Below are 17,993 nucleotides of genomic sequence, written 5' to 3' on the forward strand. Positions count from 1 at the left end.
CTCCTTGCTGTGGAATATTGTGGTGCCTGGTTTAGGTATAACCTATAAAGCCAGTGAGCAGAGAGCTCTGGGAGGGTTGCTTCATGTTTATAAACTGCAATCAGCTCAAAGTCCATGAGCTGTAAATGCTGGCATGGTTGTGGCCATACACTTTCCTTGTTCAGAGGGCTGGTGCACCGTGAAGCAGCCACAGAGGCTGCAAGCCCCTGCTCTGGTGAGCATGGATTGCTGTCCAACTTGTGAAGAGCTTTCTCTGTGATGCCATAAGCAATCTAGGCAAATGAGGATGGTGAACAGGAAACCATCCCCATGCCAAGTGGTTAATGAATACAAAGATTGTCTGTTCTGTCACTGTCTTGCTATACCACTGGATGCAGCAACATGACGCAAACTGCTCAAACCCTGTGGCTGTTTGCCTGCTCTTGCTGATTGCAGTTTCTCATCTGCTGACGGATCTGTTGCATAATGCTGGCTGTGCTAGGGTGACCTCAAAAGGGCCTTGAGAGTATGTGAGCAGTGTGAGAGCATCAACTGCCTGGCTCCTGGTCCTCATGTAGGCTGGGTGCTGACTGATGTACATCCGCCTTGTTGGGGTGTGTCTGGTTTGTCAGGCAGCTTTGGCAGTATCCTCTGCTGGAGGGGAATTGAATAGCAGGAGAGCAGCCTACAGCAGCTTGTGTCCACCGGGATCTGAGGAAAAATAAAATGTTCCAGGATGGGCAGAGGGAGAGATGAGGAGCAGGAGGTGATCAAGTGGTGAGAGATGATGAAGCCGTGTAGGGTGAAGAGACATGGGGCAGGCAGGAAAGAGAAAAGAGAAAATGGAAAAATTAAAGAATGAAAGATCTAGGGTCAGAGAGGAAGATAGGTTTTTTCCCAGAATGCACTCTGAGAAGCAGGGAGAGTAATGCAGTCCTGCTCTGGCTGTGCTGGGAGCCTGGTGCGTAGGCTTAGCAAAGGATCAGACTCCTGCCCTCTTTCTTAGTTTTGCTGTGTTGCCCAAGGCTCTATGTCATGGAATCCTTTCACAGGAGCAGCTGTAGGCACTGATATTGGAGTAATCAATACCTTGTGCTGTCCTTTACTAGTATACATCTTCAGGCAGAGCCTTCCTTCTCTTCCGAAGTCTTATTCTTCCCTGAACTCAGAGCTTCTTCATGCAGAAGCTTTATCCACCAGCTGCCACCATACCATTGATGTTCTAGTTCAGTGGCTCTTTTTTCCTGCTGTCCAGTTTTCCAATAATTTTCCGTCTTAGTGCACTTCAAGTCCCACTGCCATTTCTACATGTCCCTTGGCTTTGTTGTAGGTTTCTGTTGCTGCTTGGCATTAGGCATCATGTGCTTTCAGCAGCTGAGCAGGATGGGGTTACACCTCCTCAGACTTTGCTCAGCAATAGAAAATGGCTGCAGAGAGTGCATATCTGCACTTGCTGCTGTGCCTTAGCTGCACACGGTAGCTAACTTAAACTCACAAACATTTGGTGAGGGTGTATGCTTCCAAGGAGAAAGGAATGCTACCATTTTTAAAATACATGTGCAGCCTTACAGTCCTGCAGCATGACTGGCAGCTCTCTTTCAATGCCTGTAATGGCTCATGCAAATGCTGAAGCTCTGCAGTGTTAACAAGGAACGTGAGATGTGGAGGGGTGATACATGACCAGTGAGGAAGTTCCGTGGTATCTTTTCTCTAAGCAGTGGTATAGTTTCGAGCTAGAAGTTAGAGAGAAGCAGCAGATGATTCAAGTATGATCATCTGAAGATCATTCTAGGACTAAATGATAGTTTTATTTATAAAAATAGTGCATTTACCTCCTGTCCATTTGGTCATGACTCCAGAGTTGTCATCGTTGTGTGATGGAAGGAGTCTGCATCTCCATTACCGTCTGGCTATGGAAAAAATTGCATTAAAAATGGGGTGGCCAGCAGGGAGAGGGAGGTGATTGTCCCCCTCTACTCAGCTCTTGTGAGGAACCATCTGCAGTACTGTGTCCAGGCCTGGGGCCCCAGTACAAGAAAGACGCAGAACGAGTCCAGAGGAGGGCACTAACATGATCAGAGGGCTGGGGCCCTACAAAAAAGATTGAGAGAACAGGTGTTGTTTAGCTTGAAGAAGAGAAGGCTCTGGGGAGACCTCATTGTAGCTTTCTGTACTTGAACAGGAGGGGAAATGACTGTTTACATGTGTTGATAGTGATAGGATAAGGGGGAATGGTTTTAAACTGAGACAGGAGAGGTTTAGGTTATGTATTAGAAGGAAGTTTTTCACCCAGAGGGTGGTGAGGCACTGGAACAGGTTGCCCAAGGAGGCTGTGGATGCCCCATCCCTGCAGGCATTCAAGGCCAGGCTGGATGTGGCTCTGGGCAGCCTGGTTTGCTGGTTGGTGACCTGCACATAGCAGGGGGTTGGAACTGCATGAGCATCGTGGTCCTTTTCAACCCAGGCCATTCTATGATTCTATGATTTCAGAACAATTACCTGTACTTCCTGGGAAGGCAGATGAAGAGCCACTGAACAATTTCCATCTCAACAGCAATTGCTAAGTTACCTCTTCTCTGTTTTGTTTCTTCTCTCCACAGGCATGTAAAAGCAAAGGCAGAACCAGCAGACTTCTGTATGATGAAACAAGCTCAGAAACACAGGCTCTTGTAAGTTCCTGATTATCAGATGTTGGGTATTCTTGCTCAAAATCACAGAATGGTTGGGATTGGAAGGGACCTCTGGAGACCATCTGGTCCACCACTCTGCTCAGACAGAGTCACCTGGAGCCACTTGCTCAGCTGGCTTTTCAGTTTCTCCAAGGATGAAGATCATACAACCTCTCTGTGCAGCCAGTTCTCTTTATATGATACAGGACATTGCAGGTGTCCTGTTCAGAACCCTACTAAAACTCAGTCAATTGTGGATGGATTCACTCCACTTTTACTTCTGTCTCATATAACATGTAAGAGAGCACAGGAAGCTGCATTTACTCCTGAAAGAGTTTGCTTTTCCTTTCCCACTGAAAAGAATCCTAGCTTTGGCCTCCTGGGTTTGATCTCTGGGGTTTCAGAACAAGCCCATACTAAACATTCCTACTTGATTTAAGCCAAGTGAGTGTGCACAGCCAGGCTGGTGTGCCCTTTGCCTCAGCTTTCTGATTTGGAATTGCAGCACTCAGCTGTGGCTCGATCTCCTAAGGCCCATGCACCTCTAGCTGATATGCTCCTGGAAAGCCTCTGGTGGTTGTGTAGGTGAGAATCTCTTTAACCTCTGCATAGCATGAGGTGCTACAGCTGCTCTGCTGAAGTACCTTTGGGATGTTAAGTAATAAGCCTTGCATCCCTTGTGGGGACAGCTGTGTGTTGACATCTGCCAAACCTTTTCTTATGAAGTGAAACTCAAAAGAAGTACTTTTGAATAAGTCTTGGAATTTCACAAAAAGTCTAGCAACTCTTTGTTCCTTAGTATAATCTGTTTGATATTTTATACGACCACAAGGCATTGGGAACTTCATTTCCCCTCAGTGCAACTCTTCTGGAGCTAGGCTCTGTGACTGTGCAGTGTTTGCTTTCTGTGATCGCTGCTTCTGGGGTGTCCCTGTCAGTTCTATGAAGTAGGAAGGGAACTAGCTGCCTGCTGCAAGCTGAAGAATGCTCTGCTGATCTGATCTGCAACAACATGGGAGGAAGGAAATGTGTGTCTGGCAGGGGAATGGGGCGCTGAGTCTGCATGAGTGAGGAGAGACCATGATCAAGGTGACTTACATGAAAGCTCAATTTTTTATTTTTACACTCCTTGTGCTCTGTTCTTATTCCTCCCTGCCTGATTGCTTTTTGGGAGAATATTTCCACAGCAACAGCTGTGACCAAGTATATAGAGGTAATTCTTTCATGCCCCTATCAAGGTGTCTAACTAGTGTTGCACATAGGAAACCTGTATGTTTGAGCAATAAACAAGAGTCAGTGGATGAGCTTGCAAGTGCAGAATCTGCTTTTGTTCTCGTGTGGTCTGAAGTAGTCTTCATTCTAAGCACACTTACCAAATATTCCTGGTCTTTCTTGTTTTACTAGGGAGAAGCTCTAAAAAAATGCCAAGTGATAGTTGACACTAGCATGATTGTTTCTGTCTGTGGCATGAGATCAAGCTACTGGCTTCCACAGATCTGGCAGCAATTTGAGCATTGCCCTTGGGTAAACAAGGTCCATTTCTTGCATTGTTTCTTTCTGAGCTTTACACTGGAGATAATCCTGTCTGTACAGAAGCCTGTTGCTTTATGAGTTTTGTTTTTTTGTTTTTTATCTGCTCAGTTTCTTTTGCATGAACCAATTGAGTGTGGGGATTTTTTTTCTCTCCTCAGAGAAGAGGAAATGGCCCAGTTTCATGAGGTCATCGCAGATCCCAGATACAAAGCCCACCCCCTCTTGGTCATCAGTGAGCATCTCTCCAAGAGGCTAAGGCAGGAAGAAGGCAAGCCCCTCTAGGGCATCGGCTGGGACCAAGTGTGCACGATGAAGCTGGTGCACAGGCTCCAGACCACAAATAAGCACATCCTGAATGTGACCTATTAGCCACTTCAGTCCTTGGAAAAAGTCCAGCATATTATTCAACCCAACAGTCCTGCTTTCTGTCTACAGGAATAACGCAGTTCCCTCCTGATGGTGGTGGCTGCTCCTTGGCGAACAGCCTGCAGTGAGCAGGATGTTCTCTGAGATATTTGCACAAACCAACCTTCCTGTGAAAAGTCTTGACACTTTTTCTCTTTTGGTGACACAATTCTTTAATTTGTGCCAGATGTTTTTGTTGCCCCCTCCAATCCTTGCTGACTACTATGAAAAGAAGTTCTGTTGTGAATGTTGAAGATCACAAGCCCTAGAGCCCAGGATGCTGTTGTAGATCTGTGTAAGGACTGATTCTGCTGTTCAGAGCCATTGTTTTGTGTGAAGAATTTAGCTTTGGAATAAACGCACTTTCGTACAGTACTGAGTTTGTCTGGTTTTTGTTTTGATAAATACCAACTGAAAAATGAGCTTATTCTCATCAATGGAAAAATGACTTAAGAGAACATTTTTTCTCTTGTGTTGTGTGCAGTGAACAGCAAGACTGCTGTTGCAGCATGTGACACCTATAATAATTACAGATTGTCTAAATCACAAACTTGCCTTCTTCCTGCCCTGGGAGCGTGTGCTTTCAGTAAGTGATGCATATCCCTTTTGGCATGTTTTGTGTTTCTTGCTTGGCCTGCCCTACGATAATCACAGAATCATAGAATCACTCAGCTTGGAAAAGACCTTAAAGATCATCGAGTCCAACCACAACCTAACCATACTACTGTAACTCTGACAACCCTCTGCTAAATCATGTTCCTGAGCACCACATCCAGATGGTTTTTAAACGCATCCAGGGATGGTGACTTAACCACCTCCCTGGGGACCTGACACTTGGCCCTATTGAAACTCATACACTTGGCCCATCAATCCAGTCTATCCAGGTCCCTCTGTTAGTGCCTTTCTCCTCTCAGGCAGATCATCACTCCCTCCCAACTTGGTGTCGTCTGCAAATTTACTGATGGTGCACTCAATCCCCTTGTCTGCGCTTCGCTATCTGCGCTTCGCCGCCTGTGCTTCGCCATCTGCACTTCGCCGTCTGTACTTCAGTCATTCAACTGGACTGCACTTCTCACCCCAGGATTGTGGTGAGGTCTATACAATTCAAACAGACTCTCTCTCTCTCTCTTTGTAGTTTACTAATACTATATTTAGTAAAATCATTTGTTCCACCTCAGATCAGTGCTGTTGTTTTTTCAAGTATTTTGGGGTCCCCTGCTTCCCCTTTTCCAGAGGCGCGGATCCGCAGATCCCTCCGCCCTGCTGGTCACGGAACTGGGCCGGACCAGCCCATAAACCGTTGACCCTGGGCACCGAGGTGAAACTGATAGGACTGTAGCTACCAGGATCATCTTTCTGGCCCTTTTTGAAGACGGGTGTCACATTTGTCAGTCAAATCGTTCAAAAACATTTCCCAGTCAAATCATCCAAAAACATTCAGATGGAGAGAGTAAAGTAGTGGAAATGGTTAACAAACTCAAACTCTGCTGCCATACTTAGCCATGTTTAGTTGGCACTAGAAACAGAGTGCATTTGCCAGATGCTAGGGCTAGAATTCCTGTTTGAATTGCTGGTATCTCAAGTATTGCCTATCTGCAGCTGGGCAGAAGGCTGGCCATCGCCTTTGTGATTTTTGACCTGTGTGTGCTTCTCAAACACCCTCAGTCTTTGTATTCCCTCATCTTGTCTCTTCTCTTGAGTGAGATATTTGGCACAACTGTACATCCTCCTTGTGCCCCAGAATGTTATTGGGCAGGAAAGCTGAGGTTGGCTCAGCTTTCCAAGATGATCTACCTGCTGTGCCATGGCTTGTAGTGCGCAGGCTGTCTTCAGCTGCATAGAAGAAAGAAGATGTGAATAGCTAGGAAGGCTTGCTTCAGCCCATGGTCACACAGGTAGAGAGACAGCCTCAAGGGGACTGGACTTTAGAAATCTCAGGGAGGCTTGGTGCAGTGGGAGGAATGAGGGCAAGGAGTACGGTCTGAGACCTGGTGAGAAATGAGCGTCTGGGCCAGTGTTGGTGGGGGTAGCTGCCAGACTTCCCTGGGCAGGAGATACTGCTAGGAAGAGGGTTCCTTCATAGCTTGGACCTTTGGCTGGTTTCTTAATGGAACATTCTCATCTCAAAGAAAGCCTGTTCCTAATCTGGGGTTGGGACTGTGAGAACAGAACCTGTTTCAACACGCAGTTGGGAAACAAAGGCTTTCTGAAGTGAAAGGACTTCTCCACAGTCCTTCAGCTCTTTCCCCATGCCTCCTTAAGTTTGGCATTGCCTGTGTTCTCCATTTCAGTCCCACTCCAGCTCCTAACTTCTCTCCTTCTCCTCTCCCCAGGGCAAAATGTCTGTGTTTAGAAGTATCAGGCAAGAGCTGTGAGCACTGAGCTTTGCTGGCCTTATGGCTGCCTGCCTCCTAAGCAAAGCAACCCAGAGAAGACATAAGCTGCCTCTTCTCTACATGCCTCTGGCTGTGCCTTCCTGCAAGCCTGAGAGCATTTGGGAAACAGAGGGGGCTGGAAGAGATTGCTTGGTGGGGGGAGTCTATGGATGTGCTGGCACCCCAAACGAGGGGGGGGACCATGAGGATATGCTCTTCACAGGCAGCATGGGTTTGTTACCATCAGTTGCCTAGGAGCATCAGAGCTAAGGAAAGCTGGTCCTTCCCTCTAACTCCTTTATTCCTGGTGCCTGCAATTTGTGCTGGAGAAGTCCTGAAGGTTATCCCTATGTAAAACTCCCAAACGGCACTGCCTTTTGAAGCACAGAAAGTTTTCCAGTGTTTCTTAACCTAGAAAACCAGCCTTCCTATTTCAGATCAACTTCTGAGTAAGATCTGTAACATTTAAGAAAGCAACATGGGAGCTGCAGCTGACTCCTATCCAAGTTAGTGCCTAAAAGAGCTATAATGGGAACTGGCAGGCATCTTTAATTATGCATGTCTAGTATGCTTTTTTTGATTCCTCTGGGCTGGCTCTGTTTAACAAAGGCAGTAATGCTTGCCTCTTAACCCTGGCCATGCAGACCTTACTGCTGATGGTGCTTGTTAGAATGCCACTGTGCCACCTTTCCTCCTGCCAAGGTCTGGCAGAAGAGTCTTGGCAAGGGCCACAGGCAGCTGCTGGCCATGTCCCATCCTCCACCTCGTCACTCTGGGGCTGGTAGAGGACTGGCTGTGCTCTCCTCTCCTCTGCCAAATGTTTGCTCCTGTGTCAGTGCCATGAGGTTTGTGTTGTGGGCCCTGTGGGCCCCAGGCAGAACACAGCAGCATCTGTAAGGGCTGTGGTGGTGTCAGAGCTCAAAATGTCTTCCCACCTTCTAGTTGGTTCCCACCTGCACTCTTTCCAGTCTCTCACTGTTTCTGTTAGTCCATACCAGACTTTGAGCTCTGAGAACCAGACTGGACAGAACAGGAGATGGCCCTGGGACAGGAATGCTGTATGCTAACAGCCATTCCTGCCCCCAGCCGACTCCAGATCCAAAGTGCTGGCCTGAAGCTGCTGGAGTGCTTTGTGACTCCCAACAGCATGTGTAAGACATGGTGTTTGTTTTGGCTGTAAGTTTACTGCTTACCCTCTATCTTGTAGCTAGCTGGATCCTGAGAAAAGTGGGATCTTTGTGCTTGAATGGAGGCTGAGAGAAGAAGGTGAAGACAATGGATGTACTGAGGTAGATGAAGATTGTCCCTCATGTTCTTGTCCTCCTGCTACTACAGTTGAATAGGGCATTCAGTGTGCCTGGAGGCCAGGGGGCAGGAAAGAAGGCTTTTGTGACACACTGGAGTGCTTCTATTGCTTTTCTTCTGCGCTGTGCAGTTCTGCAGCTTTCTTTTTGTCTTGTGTTTTTACATAGTACATGACACATAAAGGAGTCCTGGCATCCTTGCAGGACCAGCTCATACAGCAGTTGACCTGTGCTCTCACACTTCTTTTTGCAGCCCTGGTGATGTGCTGCTCTGCACTCTCATGGAACAGTGAGAAAGTTGGGAGAGAAGCCATAGGCAGGCTTGTAAAATTCCATCCTGGGTCGTGTGCTGTGGGCATCTCTCCCCTCTGAGGTGCAGACTGTACTCAGAGACCCAGCAGGAGCAGTGATTTTGTTTGGCAAACACTAGTTTCCTGGGCATTATCAATTTTGCACAGTGCTTGGCTGGCAGAACCATCCTTTTAGGGCCTCTCATGGCTTATTTGTACGTCCAGTCCAGACCAGTTTCCTCCTTGTTTTCTCCCTTGGGCAAAAACAAATTGAAATGGTATTAATTCCTGTCTGCCCAGGCACTTCTCTTTTCATAGGCAGTTCCAAGCAATTTTGTGTTGAATCAATGCTTGGATGGTCTGAACTGCAGTGTTGGGGCAGATCATTAGCTGGCAGAAGTGCTGGGTCTTGGGATAGATGTTGCTGTGGGTTGTGTGCCAAGGGACCACTTTTTTCTTTCTCTGAAAAAATAAATCCCAACAGGAGTACATCCTATTTCAACCCATGCAGTTTTTGTTAGAAGAAGCCCAGCAGTTTGGGCTATGGAGTGGGTAAGGGATTTCTGCTTGCAAAACCAGATTGGAGCACTTGAGATCCTCAAAAAGCATCTCCAAGGCTGTTTGGTCTGTGTGGCTCTCCCAGGCCAGTATCAAAGCAGGGACTGTCCTGGCATCTCAGCCTTCAGGCTCAATGTGCCAAGTGGCTGTATGTCTGGTACTTGCTTGGTGTTTGAACGTGCAGGTCCCCTGGGTATTTATGAGCAATTAAGCATGATTGTTTAAAACTGTGGGTTCACAGCCTGCTGTTTGCAGGCGACTCCTGCTCCCACCATCCTTGCAATTGAGCAAAGGACTTAAAATATGCCAGGAAAAAGGCATCTGAGACACAGAATTGCCTATCGCCTTCGCATTTGGCATGTTTTCAGGATGATAAAAGCTTTCATGCCACTGTGGGGGTTTTTGTTTTACTTTGTTTTGTTCTAAGATAGCAGGGTGGGAAAAATTAGCACCCAAGCTGTAAAAGGTCACTGTGCTGGAAGGGAAGGGTGGGGGCCTGACCTGGAAGCTCAAGACTTCACAATAAGTGAGTAAACAGCATATGCTTTGCAAACTCAGGGCTGGAAATTTTTTGGGCTGCTTTTTGCAGTTCTCTTTTTTGTTTCTGATTTGTTCTTAAAGGCAGTTCACAGAACTATCAGTGAAAACAAAAACTTGAATATCCTGCCCATCTGGTGATGCGGGTGGATATTTTCTGCTACACACAAAACATCCAATACAAAGGGAGGAAGGGTATCCTCCTTTACCCCCAGCTTATGAGCAGTGTCCTTGGTTCATAGATTGCAAAGGGTTTTTTTTTTTTTTTTTAATAGCAGTTGTTTCAACACTCATTTTTCTCCTGGCACTAGCAGTGGCACCTCATGTGCTGTTTCTGCTGGAGCTGGGGCTTTTATGGCCCATGTGCATGTATGATGAAAGTGAGGTGAGCCTCAGGGCCTGGCTCCAACCGTTTGTCTAACCCAAGCAAGTCCTTAGTGAGCATATTCAAACTCCCTCTTCCTCCCATCCACTTGAAGGTTTGTCTGCCCAGAAAGCTTTCCTTGCAGATCTTGTACAAGGAGTCCCCTGGTCCCCTTCTCCTACAGAAAATACTATTTATGCCAAGTAGTGCATGCTCCAATTGGAGCTATGAACTTTGCTAGCTTCTTTTAGTCAACACAGCTATGCCATTAAATGTTTGGGGACAGTGTGTTGGAGTGTTGTGGAGAGATGTGGGGCAACATCAGCACCACAGTATCTAGGCAGGACAGCATTTGTTGATATGAGTGGTACCTTTCTTGGACAACAAGGAGGTTGCTGTTGGTACTTCTTATTTCATAAGAAGTATGAAACCAGCACCAAATTATACAGGAGAAGAACGGAAGCACAGATTAACTTGCTTTCCCATAAGTCTTGCTGAGTCAGCTGAGACCCCATGACCCTGGCAGGGGGCTCTGGCTGTATGATCCACGTTTGTATTGCAAAAAGGGCCAACATCCTGCCATTCATCTGTGCAGTGGAATCACCTGTCATGGGGATGAAACCCTCTTTTACTGTGGATAAAGAGAAATCACTGTGCAATAAAGAGAATGTGCAATTGTGAGGGATGCTGCTTCCCAGCCATGCAGAGCTGTTTCAGCCTGTGCTTCCCTAAGCTTGACTGCAACTTCTTGATGGAGGAGGAAGGATTAGGGACTGCCATGGGCTCCTTATGACGGTTCCTAGGTTTCTCCGCCCTGCCCCTGGCAGCAGTACCTGAGTCACACATTGGTATGTTGATTGCACTCCTCACCAATGGCAGCCAACGCAGGGTACTGGTAATACTGGGAGCACTGGGGCTCTGCTTCAGGGTGGTTGCTCTTCTCTGTTCCCTGGCTGCGGTGTTCCCAGGTCTGGCTCCCTTCCTGTGACAACTGGAGTCAGCCCACCCCCATGAAGATATCAACTGCCTTCAATCTTTGCAGTCTGTGGGTTTGCTACTGGGGTTGCAGAGATCTCTCCCAGCTTACAAAAAATACCTCAGCTCCTCACCCAAGCATCCCTGGGATAGGCTGTGAGTGGGACAGCCACTGTGGGTTTCCTTGGCAGTCCTAGTGCAGAGTGCATGGCCAGCCCAGCCCTCAGAGGATCTGAGGTGTTCAAGCTACAGTGACCCTTTCTTTTATCACCCAAGAAAGGATGGGACAGAATCTGAATGTGCTTGGCAGAGCAGAGACACTGCATTAGTGACCTCCTTTTTTGTATGCTCCAGCAAAAGTAGCAAATTCTTTCCTTGTATGGTATAATTTCTCCCTCTAGATGCACTTTTTTCCTAGTAGATCTTCGCGTTTCCTGGAGTTCATGAAGCCTCTTGTGTACCCAATAGGTGTGTCTTCTGTTCTTTATCTATAGTGCAAGTACATCTGAAGCCAACTCAAAATGAGTTCCTTGCAGATGTAGCAGGACCAGCAGTGGGGAACCCAATGAAATACAGATGTGTGTAATACTGAGCAGCCAAATTATTTTAGAAGCTGATGACTTTGGCACCACCACCTCCTCCCCGCTTTTATCTGCATATTGCACAAGAGAGGGGAGAGGTGAATTACCTGACCTTAGCTTGCTGTTGAGGACAAAGTGGCATCTCTCTACCCCGAAGCATGGATTTCACAGTAATTTTTTGCAGCATCCTTTATTTGTTGCTTTTTCTGCCCTTGATTGTTGTCCTCCTGAGATGTGTCACCTTGTCTTGTCCTGCATTTTTCCATGTTGCCCAAGGAGATGCAGAACAAGCCAGACTCATAGGGATTCCTTCTCTGAGAGATGACATCCTTCCTGCTCCTGCTCCTGACTTCCTGACCTTTAACCAGTTTCTGATCCCAGGAGGTCTCTAGCTCATCCTGCAGAAGCTCAGTTTCTTGAAAAGCTTTTCGGCATTCTTCAAGAGCTTAAGAGCATTGCCTCATGCTGTTTGGAAATACACATAAAGCCCTGTTAATTGGATCTCTGTTATCTCTGTGCTTACTTTTTCTTGCAAGGAAAAATCATGGCCTGTGATGCTAACTCTTCCCCAACATGATAATTACACTAGCATCTGCTGATTCTGCATTTGGCTGCTGCTTCCTTCAGTGCAGGGTATGAATGTGGTGCAGGGTATCAGAATTCTTGGCTTTGTGCTTTCATTTTGACAAATAAACCAAGCCAGCCATTTTCTTTCTGAAGGATGGCATTTCCTCTGGGCAACGAGTGAGCTGAGTTTCAGGGTGGAAACAGACCTGCAGCTGGGATCTGGGTGTTGCACATCTGGCCTGTAGCACTGTATCTAGCCTGCAAACCCCAGCTCCTCTGGTTTCTTGGGGAAAAAAAATAATGAAAATCGCTGAAATGTGTTTCAGTTTCCAAGCCAAGTTATGTAATGAGGTTAGAGATGTGGTTAAAAAAAACCCAAAAAACTAAATATTTGAAGGTGATAAGATTTACAGCCAGAAGAAAAATACATTAGATGCTAAGGTTTTTAAGGCATTGTATAATATATATATGCATAACAAATGCATTGTTTCCAAACACATGCAACATAAATGGCTCTCTTTAGCACCCATGGGGCCAGTCCCTCACTGTTGCCTGAGGTGCAGCTGCAGCAGGTGACTTCTCAGCCTGGTCCAGAAGCCCAACTGGGTGGGGACCTCCAGCAACACGAACTGAGTCCCTACTGACCTCTGTCAAACTCAGACAGTGGGGTGAGGATTTGTACAGTAGCTTTTTTTTTCCTTAACAAAGTCAGTTTGCTTCCTTATGGAGAAGTTGCTAAATAGCACAAACAAGACACAGAGCTTTGCCAGAAGAGTCATTAAGATTTAGACCTTTGCATCCAAACACTCTGGGATTTTCCAGATCACTTGGTTTCACTTGCATAAAAACATAATCTAAGGGTTTTCTCAGCTTTAATGATCAATGTTTGGTGCCAGCAGCAGAGTACCTCTGCGCTGGCATGGTGTCAGTTGATACGCTGCTTGAACTTGCTGTGAGCTGCAAGCACATGAAATGTTCCTGTGGCTGTGCAGGTATGTGTGCATCAGGTCTGGCTAGTGCGTTGTCCCTGTGCACTGGTGGGGCTGCTTCTGTCCCTTATGTGTCACATAGTGGTTTGCTCTGCTGCCATGGCCAGCGTGGTCCAGACCTCTCATCAACTTTAGTAAAATGAGGATTTTTATGTTTTAATTTAATACTGGCTCTCTTTGCAATTGAGCAAGGCATGGCTGGGAGACAAGAAGTCAGACAAGACATCCTGGAGGGCTGTCATTGCCTCTGGGAAACTCAAATGTGCAGCAGTACAGGGACCTGGAGGCCTCAGTGACGTCCAGGAAGCTGCAGGAGACAGCATGGGTGCAAGCAATGTTAGGAAGCCACTGGCACACTTGGTGATGCTTGGGATGCAGTTTACTCTGTGTTGAAGACTTCTGAAGGGATCAGGAGCGCAAGTTGTGTTCTCCTCTGTCCTCTCAGTTGGTGACTGGGATTTGCATAAAAGGAGGAGGGTGGGCACGCTGAATGAATGGCTTTGTGAATGGAGTCGCACTTGGCTTTGGGTACTATGGCTTGGGATGCAGCCTTGAGACACAGGGAATGCTGATAGCAGACAGGAGCCAACTGACTAGAAGTATTCCTGGGCTGATTAGCAGGGCTTTAAACTAGATATGATTGAGGAAGGGGGTGTATTGGGTGACAGAGAAGTGTATGGGAACACTGTCACCTTGGGAGGCAGCAAGGGAAAACCCAGACTTGTCCTGGAGGTACTAAGGAGGGCTTTTCTGAAAAGGCAACGAGGCCAACAAGGCTGAAGTACCTCTGTACCAATGCATGCAGCATGGGAAATAAACAGGAGGAGATGGAAACCTTGGCACAATTGGGAAAGTATGACCTAATTGCTATCACGGAAACATGGTGGGATGAATTCCATGATTGGAGTACCCTGATTGAGGACTACAGGCTTTTCAGAAGGGATGGACAGGGTAGGAATGGTGGGGGAGTTGCCCTCCATGTTAGGAAGTGGATAGATTGTGAGGAGCTGTATGTGAGGAACAGCCACAATCAGGTCGAGAGCTTGTGGGTTAAAAACAAGGATCAGTCCAACAAAGGGCACCTAGTGGTTGGGGTCTGCTACAGGCCACCTGATGAGGAGGAAGTTGTTGACAAGGCCTTCTTGCTTCAGCTGCAGGAGGTGTCATGCTCACAGGCTCTTGTCCTGATGGGGGATTTCAACCACCTGGATACCTGCTGGGACAACGGCACAGCAGGTGACAGACAATCCAGGAGATTCCTGGAGTCTATCAAGGACATCTTCCTGGTCCAGGTAATAGATGGGCCACCCCGAGGTGAAGCTTTACTGGACCTGGTGCTCACCAATGCAGAGAAGAATGTTAGAGAGGTTAAGATTGGAGGCAGCCTGGACTGTAGTGACATGCCTTGGTGGAGTTTGTGATCTTGAAGAATGAAGACCTGGCAAAAAGCAGAGCTAGGACCCTGTGCTTTAGGAGAGCAAACTTCCAGCTGCTCAAGGAACTACTGAGTGGGATCCCCTGGGAAACTCTCCTTAAGGGCATGGGCACAGAACAAAACTGGCAGCTCTTTAAGGACACCCTTATGAGAGCACAACGGCTCTCCACATCCCCTATCAGAATTTGAGCAGGAGAGGGAGGTGACTGTTGTGGCTGTGCAAGGACCTGCAGCTTAAACTGAGAAAAAAGAGGGAAATGTACAGAAAGTGGAAGCAGGGTTGTGTATCCTGGGAAGAATACAGGGCTGTTGTCCGTGTGTGTCTCCTCCTGCCCATGTACCTGTAAAACCCCTTCTTGTTATCTTTCACATCCCTCACCAAGTTCAGCTCCATATGCGCCCTGACTTTCCATGGGCAGGAGGAGACAGGCCAAGGAGAGAGAGCCCCCCCTGATGAAAGGTTATGGGGAGCTGGCTTCCTCATACATAGAAAAAGCTGAGGTACTCAAAGAGTGCTTTGCCTCAGTCTTCATAGGCCATCAGGCTTCCCATGTCTGCCAGGACCGTGAGCCTCTAGATGAGGGTATGGGGAGTGGTTTCTGTCTCACTGTAACAGTAGAACAAGGCCAAGTCCTCCTCATGAAATTGAACATGTGTAAGTCCATGGGGCTGGATGATATCCGTCCCAGGGTTCTGAAAGAGATGGCTGATGTGGTTGCCAAGCCACTCTCCATCATATTTGAAAAATCATGGCTGTCTGGTGAAGTCCCTGGTGACTGGAAAAAGGGAAACATTTTTTAAGAATCCCATTTTTAAGAAAGGGAGAAAGGAAGACCTGGGGAACTACAGGCCAGTAAACCTCACCTCTGTGCCTGGGAAGATTATGGAGCAGATCCTCCCAGAAGCTTTGTTAAGACACATATGAGACAAAGAGGTGATCTGAGACATCCAGCATGGCTTCACCAATGGCAGATCTTGACTGACCAATCTGGTGGCTTTCTGTGATGGAGTGATGGCATAAGTGGACAGGGGAAGAGTGGCAGATGTCATCTACCTGGACTTCTACACGGCCTTTGACATGGTCCCTCACCACATCCTTCTCTCTAAATTGGAGAGGTGTGGATTTGAAGGATGGACTATTGGATGGATTAGGAACTGGCTGGCTGGATGCAGCCAAAGGGCTGTGATCAATGGTTCTGTGTCAGGGTGGAGGCTGGTCACAAGTGATGTCCCTCAGGGGTTGGTCTTGGGACCAGTGCTCTTCAACATCTCCATCAATGGCATAGATGATGGCATCGAGTGCACCCTCAGCAAGTTTATGATGACACCAAGATGGGTGGTGCAGCCAATACACTGAAAGGAAGGGAAGGCTCTCCCAGTGAGTTGGCTGCTCAGACCCAGCACATCCCAACAGAGTCCACCTTCTGCAGCTCCTGGCCTCAACTTTTCCTATTTTGTCTCTGATTTGTGATGTCCAGCAGAGGTCATTATGTGCTCTCAGGCGCAGAGACTTTGCTGGATTTGCTGACTGATAAACTGGCTTCCTTCTTTGGGAGTTAGGCTTCAAGTGTTTGGCAAAAAGCCTTGTGGAATGCCTGTCAAACTCTACAATGCTATAGCTGAAAGGGGAGGAACTGTGCTCTGACATTGCTGAGCTGCCAAATGACTGCTCTGGGGGTTCATCTCACTCAAGTGTGATGCATTTCTTTCTCTTGGTTAGTGGCAAGGAGACTCAGCTCTTGCACTGACAGTGAAGCTGTGGCCCAGAGATGCAGCTGGCAGCTCAACTCTGGAAGTGGTGTTGGTATAGTGGGACAACAAGATGTGCCTGTGCTTACAGCTATTTTAGATTTGTTTAATCTGAGTGTGTTTACAGCTGTCCTGGATATGTTTAAATCACTGCTCACCAATGCAAAGGTTAATCTAAACACCTTCCACTTCACTAAGTTAAACAACCACTGCCTGACTCATGAATTCATCTGTTGGCTGCATGGGAGCCAGGTGGTATTACTATGGGAGAAGTGGTTAACTGCTGCAGAGCTGCGGATGTTGAGAATGTCCTCCATCTAAAGCACAGCAAGTGATGACTGCAGGTGCCCTCTGCAATGCTGGGCAGAGCACTGGGGAGCTTCTGGTTAGAAATTCTTCCTGCAGCTCTTCATATATGGCCTTGTCTTTACAACCTTGATGAATGTACCAGCAACAATCTAATGTCATCCTGCTTCTCTCTCCTTCTCTATGTTGTTGAAGATTGTGATGTCCATCTCAGATCCCTCTGGAAGGGATCCCAGTCTCCCCTCTGGAATCTGTTGCTTGCACTCTCTATTTGCTGTATTCGCAATGAGCAATTACACCCGCAAAGGCCTTTTCCCTTATCCTGCTGCAACTTGGCACCCTTAGACTAGTTGGTGAGTTCAAGGTGCTGCAAGTATACTGCCATGGAGCTGACAGGCTGTGCTGATTCATGCTCTGCCCTTGGAAAATCATGTTACAAATTGCATAGAAAGAAGAGTTACTGTATGTTGACATCTGCAAGGGTATAAAATCCATCACCCACAAAAAAAAGGTGGAAGGAATACAGACACACATATTAAGAAGTAGGAGGTTGGTTTCATGCTGTCCCTTGCACAGCACAACCACTTTGCCCAGTACTGCAAACTGCGTTTGGATTTTCCACAAGTCTGTCTTTACAGCCAACACCAATTTCACAAAAAAAACCCACACTTGATATCTCAGTAGCATGGAAATATCAGCCAGTGAGCTTCAGAAGTGGGGCACACATGCTGAATAACTGAGGTGTCAATGATTTTTAGGAGAGTTAAATTACATGCTCTATAGTGGCCTCTGCTCAGAAATACAGGTGATCCTAACATTTGTGTGCTCTCCTTTTCCTTTTAAAGTTGATTAGTGGGCATGCTGCAGCTGGGGCAGAAGCAGGCAGAAAAATGTGGTGGGATGTTGTCACTAAGTGTGACCACTACAGCCTGTGGGTGAGGCTGAGAGCTCTGGACGTAGGTCTGGATTGAAAGGCACGCTGGGCATGAGGTGCAACTCCAATGTGGTGGGTGTGGAATGGATACTCAGCATTATCTGCCCACCAGGAGTGACGTACTGTGATAGCAGGACGGTTCATGCCCAAAAAGCTGCTGGGATGCCCAAGTGTTGTCCCCTTGGACTCCTCTCTGTAGGTCAGAACTTGCAGGCAAGCAGACATTAGCACTCAGTGCAGAGGGAGATGTTAAAAAGTAGAAAAGTAGAGGTTTCAGCCTCTTGCAGAGCCTGTGATCAGACACAAAGAGTGAGGGAAGATTTCAAAGAACAATTCCCCGAAATCACAGGCACAGACACTGTTGGGAAGAGCTTGTCATTTCTGAAATGTATGGCTCTATGTCATATCAACACAAGCTCACAGTCATGTCAGATCTTGAAATG

The 17,993-nt window shown here is 47.2% G+C and overlaps 1 protein-coding gene across 1 annotated transcript in view; it reads left to right on the forward strand.

The window, feature by feature from the left end:
• The window catches only part of SLX9 (SLX9 ribosome biogenesis factor), a 49,798-nt gene extending 44,837 nt beyond the window's left edge, over nt 1-4,961 (forward strand). Inside the window, exons 5-6 of the mRNA XM_052674554.1 lie at nt 2,580-2,648; nt 4,340-4,961. Of these exons, the coding sequence (XP_052530514.1) occupies nt 2,580-2,648; nt 4,340-4,463 (193 nt within the window). The 3' untranslated portion in view covers nt 4,464-4,961. The remainder of the gene's footprint in view (nt 1-2,579; nt 2,649-4,339) is intronic.
• The last annotated feature ends 13,032 nt before the right edge of the window (nt 4,962-17,993 follow it).

The sequence above is a fragment of the Tympanuchus pallidicinctus genome, unplaced genomic scaffold (assembly GCF_026119805.1).
Source record: "Tympanuchus pallidicinctus isolate F22 unplaced genomic scaffold, pur_lepc_1.0 scaffold15, whole genome shotgun sequence".
NCBI classification, from domain to species: domain Eukaryota; kingdom Metazoa; phylum Chordata; class Aves; order Galliformes; family Phasianidae; genus Tympanuchus; species Tympanuchus pallidicinctus.